A 25,372-nucleotide genomic window follows, 5' to 3' on the forward strand; every position below is an offset into this window, starting at 1 on the left:
ACTCTGAAAGTCATTAGTGTGTGGCAGAATTAGACTCAAATTGATTGTCTGGAGTAGAAAGTCTTTTAACTATTATGCTTATTTTACTGGAGTTGAATTTCTCAGTTTTTAACCTTTGGCACTACATAAGTAGTGTTTTCCAAATTGATAGAAGTAGAGACTTCTCTGGGTCTGTTACATCCTAATTTCTCTCTCTCGGAATGCAGTTTGAGAAATCCTTGTTTGATGGCTATTGACCTATAGAGTTTTGTTCATTAGTATATATAATAACTTCTCTATGCCAGTTGTGTTTGCTTATAGTTGGATTTATGCTAACGTGCAAGGTGAGAAAAATGCATTAAAATCAAATACATTTCTTGGGGCGCCTGGATGGCTCAGTCGGTTAAGTGTCTGACTTTGGCTCAGGTCATGATCTCGAGGTCTGTGAGTTCGAGCCCTGCGCTGGGCTCTGTGCTGACAGCTCAGAGCCTGAAGCCTGCTTCGGATTCTGTGTCGCCCCCTCTCTCTGCCCCTCCCATGCTCATGTTCTGTCTGTCTCTGTCTCTCAATAATAATAAATGCTAAAAAAAAAAAAAATCAAATACATTTCTTCAGTGACTTTACTGTTAGAATGGAAATAACTTAGATCCTTTGTAGATTCTTAACTCTCAAAACCACTTTGAAAGAGTCATTCTATTTTTTCTCATTTTTTTTCTAGAATATGACCAAAATAATTCCTATTTTTATTCTTTATTGAGGATTTTGATGCCAGTGAATATTACTTTTGTTTATTTGATTGTTTTCCTCACACAGCTGCGGTCTTGTAGTAAGAGTGAGTTGATATCTAAGAGCTCAGAGATCCTCATGATGTTTCAGCAAGTTCATCGGAAGCCCATGGCGTCCTTTGTTACCACTCCTGTTCCACCAGACTTTACCAGGTGCGACATAGTTTTTTAACTTGATTTTCATTTAACGTTTATGTGCATATGCACATGCTTGTTTCGAAAGAATGTTAGTTTTCTTAATTAACTGTATGTTTTTAAGGTGTTATTTATAATGATGTGTGTTTAGTAAACTTTATATACATGTAAATCTGGTTAAAAATTCTGGTGGAGTTACACTTTTGACTGTAAAGAGATGATCTTGAATTAGGAGTTAGTTTCTTTTTCTTTTTTTTTTTTTTTATATGAAATTTATTGACAAATTGGTTTCCATTCAACACCCAGTGCTCATCCCAAAAGGTGCCCTACTCAATACCCATCACCCACCCTCCCCTCCCTCCCACCCCCCATCAACCCTCAGTTTGTTCTCAAGTTAGTTTCTTCCTGGAGTATCACCTTCTGTAGAAAAAGTAACTGATCCCAATTTAATCACTATCTGTTCATTTTTTTAAATTGATATATAATTGACATGTAACATATTAGTTCCAAGTGTACAACATAATGATTTGACCTTTTCAAGTATTGCAGAACGATCACAGTAAGTCTAGTTAACATCTGTCACCATAAACAGTTAAAAAACTTTTCTTATAATGAGAACTTTTAAGATCTGTTTTCTTAGCAACTTTAAAATTTGCAGTACAGTTTTGACTATAGTCACCATGCTATCTAGTATATCTCCATGACTTACTTTATAACGAAGTGTATACCGTCTGACCCCCCCCCCTTTTTTTTTTTTTTTGGTATGTGTCTTTCTCTGACTTATGTAGCATAATGCCCTCAAGGTCCATCCATGATGCAGTATGGTCATTCTTTTATTTACCTTTTGAATTTAATTTATATCTCATTGTTTACATATATGTTGCCAGAAACAAAACTCAGAATATGGATGAAATGCCAGAAGATTCTGAAGGTGACATGATGTTACCTCCAGATCCTAAAAGGTGGTGGGAGGAAACAGCTGGTTGTGTTCTATACATCTTTTATTTTGTCTTGGGCAGTCTTAGAATCCTTTTGAACCAGCATATTCTTTCAAGCATGTTTGCACTGTGGTATTAGACCAGTGGTTCTTGGCATTAGTTGTATGTTAGACTCAGTTGGGATTCTATTGAAAATTACCAATGCTGGTTCATACCTCAGGTCATTTGAAATAAAATCTCTGCAGATAGATTAGTCTGCTTGAACAGCCATAACAAAATAACACAGATTGGGTGGTTTCTACTACAGAAGTTTATTCTCTTATAGTTCTGGATGCAAGAAGTATGAGATCAAGGTGCTAGGAAATCTGATTTCTGATGAGGCTTCTTGCTTGCTTACAGACAGCCTTCTCCCTGTGTCCTCACAACACCTTTTCTCTCAAGCACAGAGATCAGTGTCTGGTACCTTTTTCTCTTCTAAGGACACGAGCTTTATTGAGTTAGGGTCCTTCCCACCCTTATGACCTCAGGTAATCTTAATTACCTCCTTTTAGTTTTTATCTTGGGTAGTCTTAGAATTCTTTTGAACAGCATATTCTTTCAAGCATTTTTGCCCTGTAGTGTTAGAGCAATGGTTTCTTGTATTAGCTGTATATTAGATTCATTTGGGATTCTTTTGGAAAGGTCCTGTCTCCAAATACATTGGGGATTAGAGCCTCCACATACAAATTTTGGGGGCACAGATGGTCTATAACATTGGGTGCAACTAGGCATTTGTGTTTTGTTCATTTAAAATCTCCTTAGTTGGTTCCTAAGAAGAGAGGTTAAACCACTGCCTCAGATAAAAATGTTGGTATGGCAGATTTTAGTCCATCTTAGACTTTAAAGATGGCTTTGAAATACTGCCACATGTTTAGTATGTTGAAGGCTGTGTTACCTAAAGGAAATAGCCTTTGTTTTAAAAATGTATAATTGTCTTTTCTTTTTCTCTGATATGTGGTGCCCTCTGATGGCCACAGGGCATTGATGGTACTCAACTTCTGAATAGTGCAAGCCAGGGTTTTTCAACCTTGACATTGTTGATCAGGATAATTTCTGTGGAGTTGAGGGAGCTTTGTTGTTTATTGTGAGATGTTTAGCAGTGTCCCAGTAGCATGTTTTCCTTTATAGTTGTGATGAAAATATTTCCAGACATTGCCAAATGCTTCCTAGGAGTAAAACTGCCCCTGGTTTAGAATTTCTGGTGTAAGCCCTTGTTCCTCATCACAGATGCATTCCTGAGGATTATCACCACCCATAGTCCTATAAACAGAAGGGTAAAGTTCTTTTGACAGCCAGAACTCAGGTAGATCTCACTGACTATTAAGTCTTCATTTCTCTCTGAATTAACAAGCCAGATATAATATTCCTATTTTAATCAAGAACTGAATATTACTAAAAGTACTTGGTATTTGCTATCCTTAAGTAGATTAGGTGAACTAAGGATGTTCACCAATATCGAAAGGCTGCCTCTTTGATAACATGGTCAGTCATTTCAGTTTTGAAGAATACCTTTTTGGAACCATCCATCACCGCGGAATGAAACGTAAGTTTTGATGTAAATACCATATATAAAGGTAAATGTTTTTCAATTCAAAGTATAGTGCATGGATCACATGTCAAAGCCAGCTCTGGAGTGTTTGTCCATAATGCAAATTCCCAAGCCTATTGCCTGGCATATTTGGAGGTGATGTCTAGATAATGAATCTTGGGCATCCTGAGTAATTCTGTCCTCAATTTTGGGAACCACAAATATAGGTAAACTCCTATGCTGATACTACTTGCAGTGTCTCATTAGGCAGGCACCTCTCTGCTTTAGATTTCTTGTCAATCTCTCTTACATCCAGTGATTGTTTTGCTTTCTGTTCCCTAACTGCCTAAGTGGCTTAGAACCCCAACAGTCCCTTTTCATTATCTTGTTTTTTTTGGTGTAGATAGAAGGGACTGAAATTGGGAGGGCAGGGAGCAAGGGAGGCAGGGAGGAGGGACATCAAAGAGGAAACGACCAAAAAAAATTTTTTTAAGTATGACAAATTAAGGAGCTTTCCATAGATAAAGTTCACCTTAGGACCCTTTCTCTCCCAAATAATGCTTATTTACTGCCTTACTGGACATTTTGGCTTGTAGCTTTGTTAACGTTAAGTTACAGATCAAATTTAGATGTACAAAGGCAGTGGTGAATGTTTCTAAGCTTTGAGATCTTAGGACTGGATTGCCTTAAGTTCCATCAGTTGATTTGTGATGGAGCCACAATGGAGAATAAAAAGTCATTGAACAAGTGCGGTGTTATTTATTAAAGACTATATGTTCAGCACTATTGTGCTACACAGGGGAGAAGAAAAACTAATAATCTTACTGGGTGTATATTCTATATTAAATAGTATAGAATTATATATTAAAATCTAGTATTTCGTAATCAATTACAATTGATCTTTGAACAGTGTGGGTCAGCTGTATAATGCATCCTGTTTAATGCTGCCACATAGCACTAATTTGTTAACAATGTTATTTTTCAAAAAGTTTCCCTAAAGATTATACATTTTTGGAGTACATCACAATACCCTGGGATTGATAGAGGTTTTCTGTGCTCTGAATGTGATCATTTTCTCTTGCAAGTGACAGCTTGGGCACATCATACTATACTCTCTTGGTCAGTGAGCTTTAGTGATCTATTTTAGCTCTTTAGCTCCTAAGCTTTCCACTCCACTGTTCTGAGTTAAACGTATCATCTCCTTCTCTTATTTATTTTGTGTTTTGGTATTTATGTATGTATGTATGTATGTACGTACGTATGTATGTATGTATGTATGTTTGGTTATTTATTTAACCTCCAAGTTAGTTAGCATATAGTGCAATAATGATTTCAAGAGTAGATTCCAATGATTCATCCCCTATGTATAACACCCAGTGCTCATTCCAAAAAGTGTCTTCCTTAATGCCCCTTACCCATTTAGCTCATCCCCGCCCCCCCCTACAACCCTCCAGCAACCTTCAGTTTGTTCTCTGTATTTGAGTGTCTTATGTTTTGTCCCCCTTCTTGTTTTTATATGATTTTTGCTTCCCTTCCCTTATGTTCATCTGTTTTGTATCTTAAATTCCACATATGGGTGAAGTCATACAATACTTGTCTTTGACTAATTTCGCTTAGCATAATACCCTCTAGTTCCTCCATGTTGTTGCAAATAGTAAGATTTCATTCTTTTTGATTGCTGAGTAATTAATACTCCATTGTGTATATATACCATATATACCATATGTTCTTTATCCCTTCCTCTATTGATGGACATTTGGGCTCTTTCCATACTTTGGCTATTGTTGATAGTGCTGCTATAAACATTGGGGTGCATGTGCCCCACTGAAACAGCACACCTATATCCCTTGGATAAATAGTAGTGCAATTGCTGGGTCATAGGGTAGTTCCATTTTTAACTTTTTGAAGAACCTCCAGACTGTTTTCCAGAGGGCTGCACCAGTTTGCATTCCCACTCACAGTGCAAAAGAGATCCTCTTTCTCCACATCCTCGCCAACCTCTGTTGTTGCCTGAGTTGTTAATTTTAGCCATTCTGACAGGTGTGAGGTGGTATCTCTGTGGTTTTAATTTGTTTTCCCTGATGATGAGTGATGTTGAGCGTCTTTTCATGTGTCTATTAGCCATCTGGATGTCTTCTTTGGAAAAGTGTCTGTTCATGTCTTTTGTCTATTTCTTCACTGAATTATTCGTATTTTGGGTGTTGAGTTTGATAAGTTCTTTATTGATTTGGATACTAACCCGCTATCCGAAATGTCATTTGCAAATATCTTCTCCCATTCTAGCAGTGGCCTTTTAGTTTTGTGGTGAACTCTTTTGACCCTTAGTGGCTAACAAAAATATGACAAAATAATAGTTTGGTCTTCCAGCCAAAACAACAAAGGAAATGTATAGCACTGGATGTTAAGGATATGGTGGAAAAAAACGTTATGAAAGATGTTATGAATTTGGTGGGAGAATGAACCAACGCTGGTATGATTGGAACTTGCATGAAATTATAAACAAAAGCATGTCATGACTTGACCAAATTTGGAAACTGTCCTGGAGACATTTCCTTGAAGCTCTGATTAGGTTTGTGGTTCCAGGTAGGCTTTCTAGGTACTGCTTACATTCATTCTACTAATTGGGGTTTGGTATACTGAATGTGCGGAAACATAATGGAGAGAAGTTAGAGCAGACGTTCAATGGACCGTGACTTCTAATCTGTTACTTGAAAGAATAGTAAAGATTAACGAGGCAAACATCTGGGAGTGAGGAATATGAGTGTTTTAAGAAAAGGTAACAGCTGCCTTGGAATATGGTTAGGGGTGTTTGACGGTAGGATAGTAGCTATATAGTTAACTATTGCAGGGCAAACCCCATACTTATGTGAAAAAGATATGAGCTATTTAGCTATACACACTTACCATAAAATAAAAAATAATATATTTTTAAATCTATGCTGTGTTTTCACTGGCAAACCACTAATTTCTTTAGGCACTATCACAGTGTGAAAGTGCTGTAGATGTTATCATATATTTTATTTTGGTAATAATGAATTTTCATGAATTAAACTTTAGAAGATACATCTGAGGATACAGTGAAATGGCTTGCAGTTTATCTTTTCGGTAAATTTATAATTTTATTAATTTTATTTATTAAAAACATTTTTTTAAATGTTTATTTAGTTTTGAGACAGAGAGAGACAGAGCATGAGTGGGGGAGGGACAGAGAGAGAGGGAGACACAAAATCAGAAGCAGGTTCCAGGCTCTGAGCTGTCAGCACAGAGTCCGACGCGGGGCTCAAACTCACAAACCGTGAGATCATGACCTGAGCCGAAGTCGGTTGCTCAACCTGAGCCACCCAGGCGCCTCTATAATTTTATTTATTAAATACAGAATATTTTATGTTATAATACTGTATATGATAGTGTCTTTATCATAAATGTTTTATTGACTGACTTTTGAAGTGTTTGAATGACAGTACTGTAGACTGTTCACATATCTGAGGGTATATCCTGTGGTTGTGTTGTAGTTCAGTTCTCTTTAGAGAAGAATGTATGGAACTAAAGTTAAGTTGCCTGAGGTAATCTTGCCTTGCCAAGAAATTGTTGCTTATCCACTCTATTTGCCCCTAGGTGATTATGTATTCTTATTCCATAAAATGGTATTTCCAAGTTAATATTCTTAAAATATTTAAGGTCATCAATATTCCTCATAATTTGTTTTAGAGACTGAAGTTGGGGATTTATTGTGATGTCTTTTGCTGTTTCTTTTGTTTTTTTCTAAACTTCCTTATATCTGTTTCATATTTTAGGTTCCTCACTTAAGCACCCTTCCTTTTCCTATTTCCATGAGTAGTTTTGAGAATCTCTTATGCTTATTTTAATGCTTACTTGTTGCTTCTCAAAAAGCCCAACTATTTTATAAACTATTTGTTGAGTCTCCAATTTAATTGAAAACTTTTGATGTTAGCTTTTGATGGTTTTACAAATTCATTTGGTTTAATATCCGTATTTAGTAAGGATTGAAAAATATTTCTTAGGGACTTAGTTTAAAAATATTTTAAAGATATTACTGAGGGACTTTGTTTTTTAAGTAAATGAAATTTTAAACTTAAATAATTATTTTACCTTTTGCTTCTTTTTAGTGAATTAGTACCATCTTATGATTCAGCTACTTTTGTTTTAGAGAATTTCAGGTAAGAGTTTTTGACTACTGAGATTTGTTTTGTATGTCTACCTAAGTAAGAGCCAGGAAGTATCATTGTTGGGTAGAATACAGAACAAGGATGTGTCACTCAGTGTGTAATCTTAGAAGAAGCAAGTTTCATATTAGAAACATATAGGTCATTTGTCTGGATTGTATTTTATCTTCAGGACAGATTTCTTCTCTATCTAGTCTGGGAAAAGAAACCATTTTTTTTAAAAAGAGGGTCCACTTAGCCTTTGCTAAGGTGGGGCGAATGGGATTATTAAGGTCAATGACCATCCCCCCATCCTCGGAAATAAGAGTGGTGGGAAGAAGTCGATTTGAGTCCATTTATCTTAGCTGGAAGTGAGAAATTGTGAATGAGAGGCCATTGTCATAAGAAATTTTATGCTTTGTAACTTGCATGTTACTTTGTTAGCTTTTACTACTTTTTCTTGAAGATTGGAAACAAAGATCTTAAAACGCTGAGGTCTTAAAGGGACTTGTTTTCAAAGACAGCTTGGAAATGGGGAACCATGAAATAAAAGGCCTTGCCTTGGGGAGAGAAATTCTAGGAGGTGATAACCATCACCAAAGGCCAAAGTTTGAGGATTAATACCTCTTTCTTTCCTTTCTTTCTTTCTCTCTCTCTCTCTCTCTCTCTCTCTCTCTCTCTCTCTCTTTCTTTCTCTTTCTCTCTTTATCTCTCTTTCTTTTGAGAGATATAGAGAAGAGCACGTGAGCACCTAAGCAGGGGAGAAGCAGAGAGAGAATCTTAAGCAGGCTCCATGCTCAGTGTAGAGCCTGACGCAGGGCTTGATCTCACGTCCTTGAGATCCTGGCCCGAGTCAAATTCAAGAATTGGATGCCTAACCGACTGGGCCATGCAGTGGGGGCTGGAGCGCCCTCCTCCATCTGTCTTTTCTTATGGGATAATTTTTTGGCTAAAATACAAACTTTCTGAGGATATCCCCACGTATGTTAAGATTAAGCATATTTCTTAAGTTTTTCCATATTAGAAAAGGATAATTGTACTACAGCTATGTGAGGAAGAAGCCCATTGGGTTTTTTCTTTAATGGTAAAAGACTGCTTGTTGAAGTGGTAATTAAATTCAGGACACTTAGTTTTATTTTTCTTTATATTTTCCTTTTCCCTTGAATGTCCTAATTTTGAAACTGAAAAGATACTGCTGAATATTTCAGTATCATTAAACCTTATTTCAGAATGTAAGTATATATAAATTTATGCAGTGGAGTCTTGACTTGTTCAGCACCTTCATTTACTTGTTTAGGACTGCAAATAAGTAACATAAGTAAAGTGCTTAGAGTTTGGTTTTGCCTGTTGATATTTCACAACAGTTTTGATCTTGGGATTTGGTTGGTTTTCTTTTACTTCAGCACTTTGCGCCAGCGAGCAGACCCTGTTTACAGTCCACCTCTTCAAGTTTCAGGACTTTGTTGGAGGTTAAAAGTTTACCCAGTAAGTTTTTCATATTTCTAATGAATTTTGAAACCAGGGTCTTTCTTTCAGTGTTCTGTAGCACAGTGGTTCACTTTTATGTTTAATTTGACAATTTCATTTACTTTATTAAGCAATTCATGAATCAGGCAGTATCCCATCTAACAGATAGAAAGATGCTCCCTGGTTCACTTTTCTTAGTGGAGTAAAGAGTTAAAGTAATGACAATATTACGGTTTTTTATAGGGTAGATTACTAAGCATACCAAAAAAATGAGTTAAAATGAACAGTATAAACCTTGACATTACATGAATTTTATTTCTTATTTCTAGGAAGATATTTATCTTTAGACGAAATATTTAAAATTCTTATTTTAGATATCATTTTTTAAATAAAAATAAATTATTGATACAGAAAGCCATAAAAAATACATGTATGCTGATTTCATACTCATGGTGCATTTCAGTGTGTTCCTTTGACCTAGGAATTTTCTGCAAATTGGCAGCTGGATGCAGTGACATGATGAGATATATAGTTGCTTCCTATGGCAACAGTATAAGTAGTATGTTCTTTTATCACACCATGTCTAGTTGCATCTCTTATTGTGATATTGGCAGCTATCGATGTTCATTGCCTACATCTGTTAATTCATTGGAAGTTGTAAAATAGTGATATTCTCATTTTATTGTTTTTCATTTATTTGTAATAACTTTTATAAAGATACGCTTCTAAGAGATGCTTCCCGTTATCTGTTATTTGGCTACCCAAGGTTATAGTTCATAAAGAAGAAACAATTTTTTCCTGTTATTTACTAGTTATCCTTAGTATTTTCTAGAAGTGATCAGTTAGGTTTTTAAAAATGTCATTGTGAATTCATGGATTTATACATATATAATGTCTTTAAGTTAGCTTCTGTGTCACTTTGCTCTGACTCTAAAAGTCCCTAGTAGTGATTCTTAGGAGTTAGCTTTCTTATTCTCATATCTATGGCAAGATGTTCTAGGCTCATTATGTACATTTCCTACTCCATATCTGGAGTCAGCCATTTTATTCAAAGAATCCTGATTCCTTTTAGTGGGAAATGATATTTCAAGACCAAACTGGGTGCTAGGGATGCTTATTTTTATGAGGTTGGTCACAGTTTCTTTTTTTTTTTTTTTTTTTTTTTTTTTTTTTTTTTTAATTTTTTTTCAACGTTTATTTATTTTTGGGACAGAGAGAGACAGAGCATGAACGGGGGAGGGGCAGAGAGAGAGAGGGAGACACAGAATCAGAAACAGGCTCCAGGCTCTGAGCCATCAGCCCAGAGCCCGACGCGGGGCTCGAACTCCCGGACCGCGAGATCGTGACCTGGCTGAAGTCGGACGCTTAACCGACTGCGCCACCCAGGCGCCCCTGGTCACAGTTTCTAACCTCCTTGGTGAAGGGAGCTAGGAAATACAGTGATAAATGTTAGATGTTTGGAAAGGGGGAAATCTGTATTTATTTATTTATTTAAAATTTATTAATAGACTTTATTTTTTAGAGCAGTTTTGAGTTAAACATCAAAATTGAGTAAAAAGTAAAGAGAGTTTCATATGCCCTCATACGTGTACATGCTCCTCCATTATCAACATATCTTGCCCCAGAGTGGTACATTTGTTACAGTTGATGAACTCCTATTGACACATTATTATCCAAAGTTCTAGTTTACATTAGAGTTCATTATTGATACACATTATAGGGGTTTTTTGTTGTTGTTATGTTGTTTTTAAGCCAAAGAATATAATTCGAGAAAACTGGGTAGGAGTATGGATAAAATTGAATTGGATAAGCTCCAGGGATCTCAGTAGACAAAATATATTTATGAACACTTTAAAATTGCTATATAATTAAATACTGGGTTTTTTTTTTGATATATGTATTTTTTTAAAGATAAAATAACTCATGAGTCAGTGCTTACATTTATAATTCAAGTTCAAGACTGTGGAGTGTTTTTACTTAATCTCTTTATATTACACCTGTGTCTCCTTCCATTTTAGTAATCCCTTTTTTAAAAATTATTATGTATGTATATTTTTTTAAATTTACATCCAAGTTAGTGTATAGTGCAATAATGATTTCAGGAGTAGAATCCAGTGATTCATCCCCTACTTATAATACCCAGTGCTCATCCCAGGTGTCTTCCTTAATGGCCCTTGTACATTTAGCCCATCTCCCCACCCACAACCCCACCAAGTGCGCACAGTTTGTTCTCTGTATTTAAGAGTCTCTTACGTTTTGCTCCCCTCCCTGCTTTTATATTATTTTTGCTTCTCTTCCTTTATGTTCAACTGTTTTGTATCTTAAATTCCATGTATGAGTGAAGTCATATATTTGTCTTTCTCTAATTTTGCTTAGCATAATACACTCTAGTTCCATCCACGTTGTTGCCAATGGCAAGATTTCATTCTTTTTGATTGTTGAGTAATACTCCACTACATACACACACACACACACACACACACACACACACACACACACCCGCATCTTCTTTATCCATTCATCTGTCGATGGACATTTGGGCTCTTTCCATGCTTTGGCTATTGTCGATAGCACTGCTGTAAACATTGGGGTGCATGTGCTCCTTCAAAACAGCATACCTGAATCCTTTGTATAAATACAAGGAATAGAGGAATCCTACCTCTTGAAGCCTTTGGAAATTATATAACCAATCACTCATCTGCTTTATTTCATCTTATAGACAGAAATATTTCAGGATAGGAAGTCTTAATTCTACCATCAATTTGATTACAGAGAACTGCTTTTGTTTATATTTTTTTGTTTATACTCCATGTTCCCCACACCCCTTCCCCACTTTCTGCCATATTAAGTAGGAGTTTTGATGTCCGAATCTTATTCTCTAGTAGATTCTACTGGAACAGCTAGTGGAAACAATATTCCCTGACTTTATATTTTGAAAAGTTTGTATTTATATACTCTAAAGCCAGTATTGCTGGATATAAAATCCATAGCTTATATTTTCTATCATTGGGTATCTTAAATGTTTAATTCCATTTTCCATTAGGTAAAATCTGATTATAAGCTAAGTCTTAAAAGCATTCAGTGATATGGACTAAATGCCCAAATAATCTTTTTGTTTGTTTAAGTCCAGTAATTTACTATTATGTGTTTGGTTGTTTTGAGTCATTATATGCTGGTGTCTTTCGGTATGTAGATTTAGATCTTTTTGTTTTTCTGTTTCAATGTTTTTTATTGTTTTTGAGAGGCAGAGAGAGACAGAGCATGAGCAGGGGAGGGGCAGAGAGAGAGGGATTCACAGAATCTGAAGGCAGGCTCCAGGCTCAGAGCTGTCAGCACAGAGCCCAGTGTGGGGCTGGAACCCACAAACCGAGAGATATGACCTGAGTCAAGTTGACCACTTAACCAAACTGAACCACCTAGGCGTCCATCTTTTTTACCCCCTAAGAAATATTTCCTGAATTCTAGGTTTAAGTATTTATTATGTTTTTTCTCTGTCTTTTTTCTTGGGACTTGGTGTATATCTGTATTTTGAGATTTCTTTTCCTGTCTTCAGTAGTTATCACTTTCTACTCTTATGAGCTTTTCATTTCTTATTCATTCATTCACTCATTCATTTATTTTTTCTAGTTTTATTTATTTTTAATTTTTTTTTTTTAACATTTATTCATTTTTGAGAGACAGAGACAGAGCATGAGCGGGGAAGGGGCAGAGAGAGGGAGACACCAGAATCTGAAGCAGGCTCCAGGCTCTGAGCTGTCAGCACAGAGTCCGACATGGGGCTCGAACTCATGAACCGTGAGATTATGACCTGAGCTGAGTCGGATGCTCAACCAACTGAGCCACCCAAGCGCCCCTCGTTCCATTTATTTTAAAGTTTATTTATTTTGAGTGAGTGAGTGCACAATTGGGGGGGAAGGGTAGACAGAGGGAGAGACAGAATCCCAAGTAAGCCCTATGTTGTCAGCACAGAGCCTGACACAGGGCTCAAACTCATGAACCATGAGAACATGACGAGCCAAGATCAAGATCAGACGCTTAACTGATACTGAGCCACCCAGATGCTCCTCTTTTTCATTTAAAAAATTTTCCTTAGTTCACTTACAAGATCTGTTTTGTTTATTTGCTCTCATGTTCTTTTTAGTTCAGTGATTATTTCTTAAATAACTTTTTCTTTTATTAATAATTCTTTCCTTAGTTTTATCACCTGATTTCTGAGTGTTTCTAATTCTGGTATGTTATTCTTTTATGTCTTATTCTTATTTGTTTATTTTTTTTTCCTTCTGCAGGTTGTCATACTGTTTTCTTAGTGTCATGGATTGTTTTGAAATGGGTTACAATTTTGATCTATTCTTTGAGTATGTTTTTCAAGAATGTTTTCATTATAAGGATGTTATTCTCTTTTTTTACTTTGGCAAATAATGCTTAACACTGAATTTGCCATCTTAATCATTTCTAGGTGTACATGTAGTATTGTTAAGTGTATACACGTGTTGTGCAGCAAATCTCCAGAACTTTTTTTACATCTTTCAGAACTGAAGCTCTCTGCTCATTAAATGATAACTCCCCCTTTCTCCTTCCCCTCAGTTTGGTAACCACCATTAAACCTTTGACTTTTCTAGAGATATATGTGGAATCATACAGTATTTGTCTTTTTGTGACTGGCTTCTTACATAATGTCCTCAAAGTTGATCCATTTTGTGGCTTGTGTCTGAATTCTCTTTTTAAGGCTGAACAACATCCAGTGTGTATACCACACATCATTTATACCACACATCGTTTATACCACACATCGTTTATACCACACATTGTTTATCCATTCATCTGTTGATTGGCACTTGGGTTGCTTCTACCTCTTGGCTCTAGTGAATAGTGCTACTGTGAACATGGGTGTGCAAATATCTTCTCAAGATGTTGCTTTCAGTTCTTTCGGCTATGTACCTAGAAGTGGTATTGCTAAATCAAATGATAATTCTGTTTTTAATTTTTTGAGGAACCTCTACACTGTTTTCTTCAGGAACTACCCCATTTTATACTCTCAGTGATGCACAAGGGTTCCAATTTCTCCCTATCTTTGTCAGTACTTGTTTTCTGCTTTGATAGTAGCCATCCTGATGAGAATGAGGTAGTAGTTTGGTTTCAGTTTGCATTTCTTTAATGACTAGTAATATTGAGCATCTTATGCCTATTGACCATTTGTACATCCTGTTCAGAGAAATGTGTACTCAAGTCCTTTGCCCATTTGAAAATTTTGTTGTTGGTGTTAAGTTGTAGGAATTTATATATTCTGGATATTAACCCCTTATTAGGGGTTATGATTACACATATTTATTAGATGTATAATTTATACATATTGTCTCCTATTCTGTAAGTTTCTTTTTATTCTTTTAACATTTCATGTGCAGAAGTTTTAAATTTTGATGTGGTTAAATTTATGTTTTTGCTTTTGGTTTCACAGCCAGGAAATCTTTACCAAATTTAATGTCATAAAGCTTTTTTCTTATGTTTTATTTTAATAGTTTCATAGTTTTAGAATTTACGTTTACAACTTTAATCTGTTTTGAGTTAATTTTTGTACATGAAGTAGGGACCCGATTTCATTTGTATGTGGATATCCAATGTCATAAGGCAATCAAAAATAAATATGGTGCCTTGCTTTCTGAGAGATGTCCTGGCTCTGCCCTTCTCCTTCCTTTGTTTTTTTTATTTCTCCACTGTTTATTTTTTATTTCACTCCTAGCACTTTCTATGTAATCTCGGGAGTTATCATGAAAGGCCCTATACATTCGTTTATAATAAGAATAAGAACTTATAAGTGTATAAAATTTAGAGTGACTTAACTGCATTTAATTCTCAGACTTGTTAATGTTAGGCATCCTTGTACTCAGTTCATAATCTGTTGAGCAGCTCATTCCATTTTCAGTTGTCTGTATTTGGCTTGTGAGGCTTTTCAGTGGCCAACTCTTTGCCATTTTGTGCTTTTTCCTGTTTTTTGTTTCATTAGATGTCCTACAGCTTCCCTCTCTTTTCTCCCATAAAGATGTATATCATACAGGTCTTAATGGCTGTAACTGATATATCTTTATTTGCTTATATTTTTGGGGTTGTGGAGATAACCTTTTATCTAGTTTTGTTGTAAATATTGTTTGTGAGCTTTTGGATTTTCTGTCCAATTATGTGTTTTGTTTTGTTTTCTGTTTGGATTTAGAGAGTTGCATAAACTATGTTGCCATTGCTGCAATCTTTCCAGAATCCTGTGTTGAAAAATCTTAAAGCTAGTATTTTGTTGGAAATGCAGCTGGCATGTACTTAAGATACTAAAACATTTTCCTTAAAATTATGATTAAAATTAAAAAGATTTCTAATATTATTAGCTGATAAAGATCAGGAGTAAAAAATATTCCTTTTTATTAAAATTTTTTTTTAACATTTATTTATTATTGAGAGACAAAGAGACACAGATCATGAGCAGGGGAGGGGTGGAGAGAGGGGAGACACAGAATCCGAAGTAGGCTCCAGGCTCTGAGCTATCAGCACAGAGCCTGACTTGGGCTCGAACTCACGAACTGTGAGATCATGACCTGAGCCCAAGCCAGTTGCCTAACCATCTGAGCCACCCAGGCGCCCTTATTCCTTTTTATTAATTTATTCCAGGGAAAGAGTTCTAGGAGCATAATTTAAAGATTTTTTAAAAAATGTTTATTTGTTCATTTTTGAGAGAAAGAGATATAGACCAAGCAGGGGAGGTGAGAGAGAAGAGAGAGAGAGAGAACGAGAACCCCAAGCAGGCTCCATACTGTCAGCACAGAGCCCTATGCAGGGCCCAAACTCACAAACTGTGAGATCATGACCTGAACCAAAACCAAGAGTCATGCTTCACTGACTGAGCCACCCAGGTGCCCCTCTTGGAGCATAATTTAAAAAAAGAAAAGAATCTGGCCATTTGAACAAGGATATGGATAGATTTTTTAAAATAAATATAATTTGAGATAAATTTATATTCAATAAAATTTACTAATTTTGGCAAGTTTCCACAAATATATATAGTCAAATAATTATTACCACACCGTGATTTTTATTAACCCCCCAGTTTTCTCATTTGTTTTTTAAGCTGATCCCTTCTTTCTTCCTTCCTGGCCCCTCTGCAACCACTGATGTGTTTTTTTCACTATAGTTTTACTTTGCATAATTTCATATAATGGGATCATACAATACATAATTTTTTGTATCTCATTTTTTTCACTTAACTGATAATTCATTTATTCTTTACTGTGTATTGAGCATTTACCTCCTTTAACCCTGAAAGTTTCCTCAGGATCTTTTGAAGCATAGTAGCCTAGAAATGAAGGGGTTAGTAAGTACTTGTACTCCTCCATAGTCATATCCCAATAGACGCTGGAGATGAATAATAAGAATCCTTCCTTCAATCCTCACAGTCTGGTTGGGAAAACATGTTTACATATGTAATTACAACAGTGATAGTCATTTAGAAAGGTAGACACGTGAGCAAAATACTGGAGAAATAGAGAAGGAAGTTATTATCTTTGTAATAATCTCTGTAATACAAATTTAAACAACTTCTTAATCTTCAGACAGACTGTTATATGGAATGCTAACATATAAACATTATATAGAAATTATATTTAATTACTTTCAACATCAAGTGTTATCTTTTTCTGTTTTACTCACTTTTGGTTTTAAATATTTTTTGTCTCCTACCCAGTAAAGTTGAGGTTTTTTTCGTATTTGGTGTGTTCATTTTTCATGGAGGCTGATATTTAAGAGTTTTGTGTATGTTAGAACTCCTTCTTTTCGTATGTTAGAATTCTTTTTTTTTTTTTTTTTTTTTGTATGTTAGAATTCTTAACTCTTTTTTAAAAACTTTTTTTAATGTTTTATTTATTTTTGAGGGAGAGACAGAGTGTGAGTTGGGGTTGGGCAGAAGAGAGGGAAACACAGAATCCGAAGAAGGCTACAGGCTCTGAGCTGTCAGCACAGAGCCCTACATGGGGCTTGAACTCACGAACGGCAAGATTGTGACCCGAGCTGCAATCGTTCACTTAACCAACTGTGCCACCCAGGTGCCCCTAGAATTCTTAACTTTTATCATAGTTGTTGACATTTTCCTTAGTTTGAATGCCTATATATTTCCATTTTCTTTTTTAATGTACAAAAGATTTAAATTATTAGAGATTTAAATCTGTTGTCTTTTTATCTGTGTTACTGCTTTAATCGTAGAAGTATTTCCCAATCCAAATATGAGATATTAATGTTTGCTTCGTTGTTGCTTAAATTTTACACTTAAGTTATCTAGAGTTTGTATTTGTATAACATCTCTCTTTCTCTTTAATTATTGATGTATAGTTGACTCTTCTTCCTTTTTTTAAGGATGGAAATGGAGTCGTTCGTGGTTACTACTTATCTGTGTTTCTGGAACTGTCAGCTGGCTTGCCTGAAACTTCCAAGTAAGACGTGCAATTAAATAACAAACTTTATTTATTTATTTATTTTCAACGTTTTTATTTATTTTTGGGACAGAGAGAGACAGAGCATGAACGGGGAGGGGCAGAGAGAGAGGGAGACACAGAATGGGAAACAGGCTCCAGGCTCCGAGCCATCAGCCCAGAGCCTGACGCGGGGCTCGAACTCACGGACCGCGAGATCGTGACCTGGCTGAAGTCGGACACTTAACCGACTACGCCACCCAGGCGCCCCAAATAACAAACTTTAATGTGTGTTTATATGCATTCCTCTTAGGATTTTTTAACTTTTGTTAGTTACTGTATTGTTGTATCTGTTAAGATGTGTACTAGTATGGAATCCCTGGCATAGTATAGCACACACTGGCAGTTCTTTCTTTTTTTTTAATGTTATTTATTTTTGAGAGTGAGGGAGAGCACAACATGAAGGGGGAGGGGCAGAGAGAGGTGGACAGAGGATCTGAAGTGGGCTCTGCACTGACAGCAGTGGGGCTCATACTCATGAACTGTGGGATCACAAACTGGCAGTCTAAAACTGCCTCAGGAATACTCCTCTTTTTTTTTTAACCCAATTTTTTTAATTAAAAAAATTTCTAATTTCTTTTTTGAGGGAGAGAGAGAGAAAAGTGGGGCTCATCTTAAGCAGAGCTCATGTTTGTTTGTTTTTTACGTGAAGCGGGGCTTGAGCTCACCCGGTGTGGGTCTTAAACTCACAAAACCTTGAGATCATGACCTGAGCCAAGTCAGATGCTTAATGACAACCACCCAGGCACCTGGACTCTTTATACTCTTAAATTTTATTGCAAACCCCAAAGAGGTTTTTTGGCTTTTGGTGTTTGTTCTTAATTTTTTAAATTCAGTGTACGTTGGAAGGCCAGGTGTTCTTTTTTCTGTTTTGTGTTTGAGAGAGAGAGAGGATCCCGAGCAGGCTCTGTGTTGTGCAGGGCCTGACCTGGGGCTTGAACTCATGAACCAGAGATCATGACGCGAGCCCAAAATCAACTGGAAGCTTAACTGACTGAGCCACCCACATGGCCCAAGAGTTTTTTGTTTGTTTGTTTGTTTGTTTGTTTGTTTGTTTGTTTGTTTGAATATGGGTTATATCTGTTATTTTCTGAGTTAGAAATTAAAACTGAGAAAACCTTAAAAAAATGTTATAAGTTCGCTTTAAAATAATAATAAACCTATTGTATACTAACATAAATAATATTCTTGTGAAAGATAACTATTTTTCTAAAGCAAAATAATATTTGGTGAGAAAACTTGTACTATTTGCATTTTTTGAAATGTCTTAATGTATAGCTTTAAAAAGACAAATGGATCCTCACATTGGCTTCTATATTCACTTTGTTGAAATAAGTTCTTTGGTTGAAGTATATGTTAAAATCTGGTCTCAGAGATTTTGAATATCATGGGTAGTTGGGAAAAGTCGGTTTTTTTTTGTTTTGTTTTGTTTTTGATGAGATACAAACAATTCAATACCATAAAATTGACCTTATAAATAAGTGTCATGAGATCATGACCTGAGCCAAAATCAAGAGTCAGACGATTAACCAACTGAGCCACCCAGGTGTTCCTCTACTTTTCTCTTAAAGTAACACTCATCATTATATTTAGGGTCTACGTGGATTATCCAGGATAGTTCCCTCATCTGAAGATCTTTAGCTTAATCCCAGCTGTATACTCTCCTTTTTTGCTTGAAAAGTTAACAATTCACACATTCCAGGATTAAAATGTGGATATCTTGGGGTAGGGGGTAATATTCAGCCTACCGCAGCCATAAACTATAAAGCCACTATTAAAATGACAAAGACATATTGCTAATAAAGCAACAAAGGGGATAAAATGGATTTACAAATACTTAAAGAAGGCAGAAAGAATTAATGGGTAACAAAAGATCAGATGGGATGAATACCCAATGTATTCGTGTAAATTGTCTCACTACCCAGTTAAAAGGTAGAGAGATTGTTGGGGCGCCTGGGTGGCTCAGTCGGTTAAGCGGCCGACTTCAGCTCAGGTCACGATCTCGCAGTCCGTTGAGTTTGAGCCCCGCGTCGGGCTCTGGGCTGATGGCTCAGAGCCTGGAGCCTGCTTCCGATTCTGTGTCTCCCTCTCTCCTCTGCCCTCCCCTGTTCATGCTCTGTCTCTCTCTGTCTCAAAAATAAAACGTTAAAAAAAATTAAAAAAAAAAAAAAAAAAAGGTAGAGATTGTCAATCAGCCTCCCCTGATTGACATTTATAGACTGATCAGACAGTAGCAGAAGTGCCCAGATTGTTTACCAAGAGAGGCCATATTCTGGGATATAAAACATATCTCAATAAATTCAAAAGGATTCAACTCATTCAAAGTATGTTCTCCTTGCCATCATGGAATTAATTTAGATATTAACATACTGTATTTGGAAATCTGAAATATTTGGAACTTAACACATTTCTAAATAACTCTGGATCAAAGAGGAAATCATAGGGATTTTTTAAAAGTATTTTGAACAACAAAAAATATTTGAACCAAATGAAAATGAAAGCATATTAGGATTTGTAGTGTGCTGCTAAAGTAGTAAGTAGAGGGAAATTTATAACAATAATGCCTATATACAGTTGACCTTTGAACAATATGGGTTTGAACAGTGCGAGGTTGAACTGCAGGTTCATTTATACACAGATTTTTTTCAATAAATACAGTAAGTACAGTATTGTAATTGTATTTTCCTTACCTGTTTCTTAACATATTCTTAGCTAACTTTGTTGTGAGAATATAGTATATAATTACAAATAGCGTACAGAATACACTTAATCAACTGTTTATGTTATTGGTAAGGCTTCTGGTCAACGGTGGTCTATTAAATTTTGGGGGAGTCAGAAGTCATACATTTTTGACTGTGTGGGGATCAGGGCCCCTAACCCCCCTGCATTGTTGAAGGATTAGTTGGTAAGTGAAAAGCAGAAAGGTTGCGAGTCAGTGATCTCAACATCTACTTTAAAAAACTAGAGAAAAGAAAAACAAGTTAAATGGAAGGTAAGCTGAAGAAAGGAAATTACAATAAAGATCAGAGCAGAATGCAATGAAATAAAAATTGAAAAAGCAATAGAGAAAATCATTGAGATGAACACAAAATTAGACTAAACCTGCATGATTGTGAGACTTACAGTAAAGCTACAGTATTAATATAGCATAGTATTAACATAAGGATAGAAAAATTCATCAATGGAATATACCACGTTCAAAAATAAACTCACATTCATAAGCACAACTGATTTTTGATACAGATGCAAATGTAATGCTGTGGAGAGAGTATAGTCTTGGTCCTTGAACATTTGGATATCTATATGCAAAGAACATAAACTTATACCCATACCTCATACTACATATGTAAATTAGTGAAAATTGACCATAGTCCTAGATCTAAATTCTAAAACAAAAAAAACGTATAGAATATCTGTGACTTTGGGTTAAGCATTGCTGTTTTAGTTACAAACCAAAAGTATAATCTTTAAAAGAACACATTTATTAGACTTCATGAAAACCATGAAGTTCACCTCTTCAAGTTACATAGACTTTTATTCAGAATATATAAGGAACTGTGAAAACTCAGCAATTAAAAAATAAACAAGCTCCCTTCCCCCTGGGGACAAAACATTTGACATCTCACTATGAAAGATATATTGATGGCAAAATAAACCTATTTAAAGTAATTAATAGAATTAGCCATTAGGGAAAGGGAAATTTACCAGCAATACACTACCAGTATACCCTATTGCATTAATCATTAGGGAAATGGAAGTTTATAAACAGTATGATACCAGTATATCCTATTGCATTGGGTAAAATTAAAAGATCATACTGGGCGGGGTGCCTGGGTGGCTTGGTTGGTTGAGTGTTTGACTCTTCATTTGGCTCAGCTCATGATCTCACAGTTCGTGAGTTTGAGTGGGCTCTGGGCTGTTAGGAGCCTGCTTGAGAATCTCTTTCTCTTCTCTCTGCCCCTCCCCTGCTGTCTCTCTCTCTTTCTCAAAAATAAACAAACATTTAAAGAAAGAAAAAAGATCATACCAAGTATTGGCAAGAATATATAGAAATTTGAAGTCGTGTATCTTCCTCATGGGAATGTAAAACAGTAACTACCACTTTTGTAAACTATTTGGTGATTTGTTAACAAGCTAACTATACACTTGCTACATGACTCAGCTAAGCCACTCCTAGATATTTACCCAAGAGAAAAGGGACTGTATGTCCACACAAGGATTTTTACTCAAATGTTCATAGCAGCTTTGTTTGTAATAGCCAAATAGAATCAACTCTAATTTCAATCAACAGCTGAATAGATAAATTTTGGTGTGTCCCTACAGTGGAATACCACTCAGCAATAAAGAGTTATGAACTATTGATACATGCAACAACATGAATGGTTTTTAAATTATTTGTGAAAGAAACTAGAATATGTATATATGATTCCACTAATGTAAAAACTCTAGAAAAATGCAAACTAATCTGTAGTGACAGAATACATGTATATAGTTGTTTGGAGATGGAGGGACAGACAGGGCTGGGGTTAGATGGAGGAAAATGGTAAGGAAGGGAGCACAAAAGGCAGAGGAAACTGGGAAAGGATGTGTTTTGTATCTTGGTTGTAGTAATGGTTTAATGGGTATGTATTTATGTGTATGTGTGTATACATATAAAATTACCAGATTGTGTAACTTTCTTTGTTATACTTCATTAAAGCTATTTACTCAAAAACAAACAACAATGAGAACTTAATTGGTCTGTCTTGTACTTTTTTTTTTTGTGGGTGTGTGTTTTAAATTTTAGAGAGCAAGTGTGAGGAGGGGAGAGGAATAGGGAGGGAGGGAGAGAGAGAGAGAGAGAGAATGAATCTTAAGCAGGCTCCGTGCTGAACCCAACAAAGGGCTCGATCCCACAACCCTGGGAACATGAGCTGAGCCAAAATCAAGGGTTAGATGCTTAACCAACTGAGCCACACAGGGGCCCCTAATCTGTCTTATACTTGGAATGGATGTTTTACTCATGTGTTGATCATTTAGAAAATAATAATTTACAGGGGCACCTGGGTGGCTCAGTCGCTTAAGCGTCTGACTTCGACTCAGGTCATGATCTCACAGTTCTTGAGTTTGAGCCCTGCATTGGGCTTTGTGCTGACAGCTCAGAGCCTGGAGCCTGCTTCGGATTCTGTGTCTCCCTCTCTCTCTGCTTGCACTCTCTCAAAAATAATAAACATTAAAAAAAAGAAAATAATAATTTGCTAAATATACAGTTGACACATTTCATCATGTGATATTAAAGAATTACATTCATTGATATTACCATTTTTTATCAGGAGAGCCTTCAAGTATTAGAAAACTTTTTTTTTCTTTTTAACGTTTATTTATTTTGAGAGAGCTGGGGAGGAGCAAAGGGACAGGGAGAGAGAATCCCAAGCAGGCTTTGCACCGTCAGTGCAGAGCCTGACACGGGGCTCGAATTCACAACTGTGAGATTATGACCTGAGCTGAAATCTAGAGTCAGGCCCTTAACTGACTGAGCCATGCAGGTGCCTCTATTAGAAAGCTTTTAAGCTCACGTAGCACCTCCAGATTTTCCAGAGTTAGGACTTTTTTATTTCAAAGCTTGTGTTTTGTCATTGGCAACCAATATTGGAAGTTTTTTTCTTTAGATGTTTTGGTCCAGAAAATGTCTGCCAGATATCCACAACTGAATAACCATTGTTTATTGTTGTTCTTTTAATTTGATATTACACCAAAAAAGTGACTAGTGAATTTACAACTAAGTTAAAGTTATTTACCCAAGACAACCATTGTACATGACTATACAGCAAAAGTACTTTATGTATGTGTCCCATTTTGTGACACCAAGAGGTGAGATTTAATAAACTGTATCAATTTTACTACTTCATCAAAAACATTCCTGAGAGACACTGGCATTTTGTTTCACTGTCTGAAAGTGTGTAGTACTGAATAATTTAATGACTTTAGTGGTACATTAAAAACAAATTTTTTTTAATGTTTATTTTTGAGAGAGAGACCAAGAGACAGAGCATGAGCAGGGAAGGGGCAGAGAGAGGGAGACACAGAATCTGAAGCAGGCTCCAGGCTCTGCGCTGTCAGCACAGAGCCCGACACAGGGCACAAACCCACAAACTGCGAGATCATGACCTGAGCCAAAGTTGGAAGCTTAACTGACTGAGCCACCCAGGTGCCCCTTTACTGGTACATTTTTAACTACTGTTCTTCTGCACCAGTATTCCGAATGTCCTCACAATGAAAGAGGCACACAACTTAATATTACGATAATGGTTTGACATTTTGGATCTCTAATAGGACCGTTTAGGAGCTGACCCTTGGGCACACAGATTACATTTTAACAACTTCTGACATAGACTAACCTTAATGCAGAATATTCTTGCCCCTACTGGGGAGTCAAACTATGAATAATGCTAGTGATATGGAAAGGATTCTGCCTTTGAATTATAAGTATGTTTTAGCTGTTGGCTTTGCTTCAAATCTCCTGTGTGATCTTTAGCAGTGGACTCACCTGTATTTTCTTTTTTTAATGTTTATTCATTTAGAGAAAGAAAGAAAGCACCTGCATGTGCCTGAGTGAGTGTGGGAGGGGCAGAGAGAGAATCCCAAGCAGGCTCTGTGCTGTCAGCGCAGAGTCTGACTCGGGGCTTGATCTTACTAGCTGTGAGATTATGACCTGAGCCAGAATCAATAGTTGGCGCTTAAATGACAGAACCACATAGGCGTGTCTCTAACCTGTGTTGTTATTATAACAGCTAACATCTGCTATGTATTTACTTTATGCCAAGCACTGTGCTTTATAGTACCATTTTTCTTTACTATCCCCTTGTGAGCTGTAGGTTATATTATTAGTCCCATTTCACAGATGGTAATACAGTGATGGCTCAAATTATTCACTCAAGATCGGCATTGTTTAACAGCAATCGGTTTAACACAGACTTTTTGGTTTCTGTATTGTTGTTAACGACCAAGCTGTTTTGATTCTCTGAAATGAGCCATTTTGGTTGGAAAGTGGTTGATCGAGGGCAGAATTATAAGAATCTCAGTGATTACAGGATTTTGTTTGTGTCCCTGTTGCTACCATTAAATCTTGGGCCTCTCCTCATCTCTTGATTAAGCTATTTCTTGATCTATCTCTATTTCTTGCATTGGAAAGTTTCCTTTCTCTGTTACTGATAGGTAGATTTTGTGACATTTCTATTGCCTTTGGTACTGATTTTATTTCTGTGCTTTTATTGTTGATCATATACACTTCAGGAACCTAAAGTTCACATTGTCTTATAAACAGCAATAAATGTTATCAGTGATAATGAAACATTCAGGATACTGAGGTTGAAAAAGATTATGATTCATATATTTGTTAAATATTATCTAAATACTTTAGCGAGACCTTTCTATTCTGATACAATGACATCTTATTATCTGTTAATTCTCTTAACACTTCAATAAACCTAGAGGAGAGTTTTTAATACTTTTTCATTAATATTAAAATGTCATTCAGTTATGGAATTCAGAGTTGAACAGTGAAGTAGTTTAACTGCCAAAATATGAAATAAAAACTTAAATCTTTGTGTCATTATCTAGTATATTTTAGTATCATCTGGGATGCTGCAGAAGTACTATCATAATTTCATTATGCTTAAGTATCTCTCTAAAGGTGTGTTGGCATACACGTGTATAGACTTTCAGAGAATATTTGCATATGAGTGACATCCTGAAATTGACTCTACAGTCCTTGCTGAGTGCCTTGTTTTAGAGAAGGGAATTTCTTTGAGTTGCTTAAGGAAAGAGTTGAATTTTTCCTGGAGGAGTAATTAAATAA

At 36.0% G+C, this 25,372-nt stretch overlaps 1 protein-coding gene across 1 annotated transcript in view; it reads left to right on the forward strand.

The window, feature by feature from the left end:
* Positions 1 to 25,372, forward strand: part of TRIM37 (tripartite motif containing 37) — a 129,989-nt gene that overhangs the window by 40,874 nt on the left and 63,743 nt on the right. The window contains 4 exon segments of the mRNA XM_030295180.1: positions 793 to 917; positions 7,532 to 7,582; positions 8,971 to 9,052; positions 17,420 to 17,496. Of these exon segments, the coding sequence (XP_030151040.1) occupies positions 793 to 917; positions 7,532 to 7,582; positions 8,971 to 9,052; positions 17,420 to 17,496 (335 nt within the window).

This window comes from Lynx canadensis, chromosome E1, assembly GCF_007474595.2.
Source record: "Lynx canadensis isolate LIC74 chromosome E1, mLynCan4.pri.v2, whole genome shotgun sequence".
Classification (NCBI taxonomy): Eukaryota; Metazoa; Chordata; class Mammalia; order Carnivora; family Felidae; genus Lynx; species Lynx canadensis.